The sequence below is a fragment of the Microcebus murinus genome, chromosome 4, assembly GCF_040939455.1.
Source record: "Microcebus murinus isolate Inina chromosome 4, M.murinus_Inina_mat1.0, whole genome shotgun sequence".
Classification (NCBI taxonomy): Eukaryota; Metazoa; Chordata; class Mammalia; order Primates; family Cheirogaleidae; genus Microcebus; species Microcebus murinus.
This window is the reverse complement of record NC_134107.1, coordinates 1,843,780-1,848,791: the sequence shown is the minus strand read 5'-3', so window position 1 is coordinate 1,848,791 and position 5,012 is coordinate 1,843,780. Positions and strand designations below refer to the sequence as shown.

Here is a 5,012-nt window from a genome sequence, read left to right as displayed (position 1 = left end):
CGGGTGGAGCCGGGTGGAGCCGGGCTGGGGACGGGGTCCGCGCTGGTCCCCGCCAGAGGAGGAAAGGGGCTTGGGGACAAGGAGGGCGCGGACCTCCTTTGTGTCCGTTTCTGACTCAGGACCTGTCCCCAGTCTTCCCGGGGACAGACTGTCACTCCCGCCACCCTGACTGCCTGTCCCCTTCGGGAGCTCAGAAGAGCCTGGTTGCGAGCGACCCGGGCGCAGAGGCCGGCAGGGATGAGGTTTGGGGGCTGCGTGGACGGATGCGCTCTCATCCGGGGGACGCCTGATGGGACCCGAAAGCTCCCCGAGGTCCCCAAGGGCTCCCTGAGATCCCCCAGGCTCCCTGAGGTCCCCAAGGCTCACTGAGGGCCCCGCCGCCTCCTGGTCCCCAGGGCGGCCCCACCCGCATTCGGCACCGACGGCCCCAGGAGAGTATGTGGGACGCGTCGCCGGTGAAGACAGGGATAAAGCGAGGGCGCAGCCTTCTGTTCTGCCCCGTCCCAGCTCACGGTGTGGCGAGGGGGCCGGGTTCTGTGTGCTCCCGGCTCAGCGCAGACAGGCGAGTGCGCCCCGGGCTGCCTTCCTGGAGGAGGCGCTGCCAGCGGGATCTGGGGAGGGGGGAGGGTAACCGGAAAGTCGCGGGTGGGTGTGGGACCTAGAACCAGCTATGGAGGTCCAGGGCGAGTTGAGCCTCGGGGGTGGCTCCAAATCACTGGGCCCTGTGCCCAGGCTTGCCGCGTGCTTGTCGCCGCGGGTGATAGAGTGAAAGCGGGGTGTGAGGGACACCGGCGCTTACGTGGCACCTGTGTGCACCTGCACCTGCAGGCGCGCTCGGGCCGGGCTCTGCAGGTGTGCGTCCGCCTCTGGGGCGGGGTCTAAACGCAGCCGGTGCGCGCGTGCGGGTCGTGTGCGCCTTTGGTGTTGGTGACAGTCTGGAGCACCTGAGCGTGGGGGGACAGGTGGCAGGTGGGTGCAGGTAGAGAACAGTGGGCTCAGGTGCAGGAAGGCCGAGCTGGGCAGCCGGTGCCTTCTCCTCCCTTAGCTCTGGGCTGGCCCTGAACACTCGGGGACCCTTTCTCTGGCTTCCTGAGCACAGGCCGGGCTGTGCACACAGCGGAGGGACAGGGAGAGGTGGAGGAGGGCCCGGGGAAGTCCAGAGTGCTTCTTTTTTTTTTAAAAAAAAAAATTGAGATAAAATTCACAAAATGCAGACTTAACCGTTTTATTACTGGAAGCGTATGACTCACTGGCATTAAGTGCATTCACAGATAGGGTGCAACTACCATCCGTATCTAGTTTCCAAACATTTTCATCAGATCAGCCCCAAAGGAAACTGTCCCCATGAGCAGTCACTCCCCGCTCCCCTCCCCCAGCCCCCCGGCAACCATTAACCTGCTTTCTGTCTGCATGGATTTGCCTGTTCCGTATGTTTTATACGAATGGAATCAGAACATACGTGACCTCTCCTGTCTGGCTTCCTTCACTCAGCATGTTTTCAGGGTTCGTCCTCTTGTAGCATGAAGCAGTGCTTCGTTTTTTTAATTTACGTTAAATTCACTGACAAAAAGTTAGCCACACAAAGTGCACACAATTCAGTGGCATTTAGTACGTTCAGTGTCGTGCAACCACCACCTCTATCTAGTTTCAGGACCTTGTCACCATTCTGATAGGAAACCTCCCGCCCCATTCCAAGCTACCCACGTTCCCTGGCCACCCCTAGCAGCATGCTTTCTTCCTCTGTGGATGAACCTGCCCCGAACATCCCATATGGACGAGATCGTACAACCTGGGGCCTTGGGACTCCGGCTTCTTTCACTTTGGCCTAAGGACCCCTTCGAGGTTCCTCCACGTGGTCTCCGTGCCTTCCCACGGCCACAGCCTGGTCCACCTCGTGGGTGGACCTCGTTCTGTGCGTCCATCCATGTGCTGATGCATTTTTGCTTTTCAACATGCATTTTGTGTGTTGCATGCACCCCGTTGGCAGGCTGGAGGGAAAGCGAGAGGGAGAGAGGCCGTGGTGGAGGCAGGGGTTCCTGCTGGGGCAGGTGCGGCGGCCGGGGGTGGGGGGAGTGGCTGCCGTGGCCGGGATCCGAGGGGGAGCTGGCTCCGTGGCCACTGCGGGAAGGAGACGAGAGAAGGTTCCGTGGCTCAGAGCTGTGGCCTCTGCGTCCCTCAGGAGGCCGGGGGTCAGAGGATTGGGGTACGGGTCAAGGAGAAGGGGAGACAGTCAGAAAAGAGCACCGACAAGTGGCCAGAGATAGGCCGCCCCACCGGGGCCGGACACTGTGACTCTACGGTGGTGCCAATCGGTACTTGACCCTTCTGAGAGACCCGGCAACAGCAACGACAGTTAAGTGCTTAAGGGGCGTCACCTCGGTTGGCAGCCCAGTAGCCCTGTGACGTAAACATGATTACTCCGGTTCTCCAGGCGAGCGATGAGGCCCAGAGAGGGGACGCGGCCCGCCCCGGGGCTCGCAGGTGGGCGGCGGCGGTACTGGCACCGAAACAGAGCCCGAGTCCTCTCTGTGCAGCAGGAAGCAATGACTTCCAGCTCAGGTGGCAACTGAGGAGTAGCTTTTGAAATCCGGGCAGCATTTGGACCCGCAAAGATGGGAGAAACGTAGGAAGCCCGGCATGAACAAAGCCAGGAGAGCATGGTGTGGGTGGAGGTGCACGGAACTTATAATAGTAATAATAATAACAGTAGTGCAATAATTATTAGCAGTATTTCTTTATTGAATTCCTACTATGTGCCAGGAGCCGTGTGAAGCACTCAGGATGCATGATCTTATTTAAATCTCAACACCTTTTTGCAGATGGATGTATCTTGGCTTGGGCAGGCGAGGCAGGCTCTCAGGTGAGCTCCCAGGTGGGACTCACCGGGCGCTCCGTGCTGCTGACCGCCAGGGCCCCTCCCTCTCCCCCGCCAGGTGTGGCCGCCATGCCGGGGCTGAACCGCACCTCCGTGTCCGAATTCATCCTCGTGGGCTTCTCCGCCTTCCCGCGGCAGCTCCTGCCCGCCTTCTTCCTGCTCTTCCTGCTCATGTACCTGTCCACGCTGCTGGGCAACCTGCTCATCACGGCCACCGTCTGGGGCGAGCGGGGCCTCCACACGCCCATGTACCTCTTCCTGTGCGCGCTGTCCATCTCTGAGGTCCTCTACACTGTCACCTTCATCCCGCGCATGCTGGTCGACCTGCTGGCCGCCCGCCGTGCCATCGGCCTCCCGGCCTGCGCCGGCCAGATGTTCTCCTCCTTCACGTTTGGCTTCACCCACTCCTTCCTGCTCACCGTCATGGGCTACGACCGCTACGTGGCCATCTGCCGGCCCCTGCGCTACCACGCGCTCATGAGCCCCCGCGGCTGCGCCCGCCTGGTGGGCTGCTCCTGGGCCGGGGGCTTCACCGTGGGGACGGTGGTGACCACGGCCATCTTCCAGCTCACCTTCTGCGGATCCAACGAGATCCAGCATTTCTTATGTCATGTGCCACCGCTGCTGAAGTTGGCCTGTGGACACAATGTACCAGCTGTGGCCCTGGGCGTGGGGCTGGTGTGCATCACGGCCCTGCTGGGCTGCTTCCTCCTCATCCTCCTCTCCTACGCCTTCATCGTGGCCACCGTCCTGAAGATCCCCTCCGCCGAGGGTCGGCGCAAGGCCTTCTCCACCTGCGCGTCCCACCTCATCGTGGTGGTCGTGCACTACGGCTTTGCCTCCGTCATCTACCTCAAGCCCAAGGGGCCCCACTCTCAGGCGGGCGACATCCTGATGGCCACCACCTACACGGTCCTCACGCCCTTCCTCAGCCCCATCATCTTCAGCCTCAGGAACAAGGAGCTGAAGGCCGCCCTCAAGAAGACCTTCCTCAGCAAACTCCATTCCTCAGGCACCTGAGCGCTGGTGCAGAGGTAGCTGTGGAACACGGGTGTTGTCTGTACCCTGGGGTTAATAACGACGCCTTCCCTGTAATATTGCTGCAAAGATTTGCCAATGACCACACTCATCACGCATTAGGTTCTCAATAAATGTTAAAAACTTAAAAAAAAATGTCTTGAACCCTTCATCAGTGTGTCCTTATCTTAGTTTTGTTTTTTTCTTGAGCTTTTTTTTTCCCCAACAGCTTTACTGAGACATAATTTACATTCACCCAAACAGTTTACCCGCTAAAGTGTGCATTTCAATAGTTTTAGTATTTCCAGAGTTGTGTAGCCATCACCACAATCAAGTTTAGAACATTTTTATTACCCAAAATGAAATTTATACTTATCAGCAGTCGTTCTCTGCTTTTGGTCCATATAGATTTGCTCATCCTGGACATTTCGTATCAGTGGAGTACAAATGGAATCATAGTGTTTTCTGCTGGATTCTTTCCCTGAGCTTTCATGTGTTCAGGATTCTCCCAGGTTGTAGCATGTATCAGTACTGATTCCTTTTCATTGCCAAATAATATTCCATCGTACGGATGTCCTACATTTTATTGATTCATTCATCATCAACGGACATTTCGGTGTTTCTAACTTTTGCTATTTTGAATGATGCTGCTATGAACAGCTGGGTACAAGTTTTTGTTAAAATATGCCTCATTTTGCTTGGGTATGTGCACAAAAGTTGAATTGCTGGGCGAAATGGCATCTCCACGTTTAGATTTTTAGGAGCTGCCTGACTGTTTCCCCAGCTGTCTGCACCGCGTCACACAGTCCCGCCAGCTGTGTTATTGGGCTCCAGTTTCTCCACATCCTCTGCGACGCCTGGTATCACCTGTCTTTTTGAGCATTACCATCGTAGTGGGCGTGCCGTGGTATCTCATTGTGGTTTTGGTTTGCATTTCCCTGGTGAGTAATGATGTGGAGCCTCTCATCATGTCCTTCTTGGCCATTTCTGTGTGTTCTTGGAGAAATACCTATTCTTTTTTTTTTTTTTTGAGACAGAGTCTCGCTTTGTTGCCCAGGCTAGAGTGAGTGCCGTGGCGTCAGCCTCGCTCACAGCAACCTCACACTCCTGGGCTCAGGCG

At 57.2% G+C, this 5,012-nt stretch overlaps 1 protein-coding gene across 1 annotated transcript; it reads left to right on the top strand.

Moving 5' to 3' along the window:
* Positions 1 to 2,924: 2,924 nt before the first annotated feature.
* Positions 2,925 to 3,904, top strand: OR10H2 (olfactory receptor family 10 subfamily H member 2). The gene has a single exon (XM_012758368.2). It carries the CDS (start codon positions 2,945 to 2,947, stop codon positions 3,893 to 3,895), a length of 951 nt encoding a protein of 316 aa, XP_012613822.2. The 5' UTR covers positions 2,925 to 2,944; the 3' UTR covers positions 3,896 to 3,904.
* The last annotated feature ends 1,108 nt before the right edge of the window (positions 3,905 to 5,012 follow it).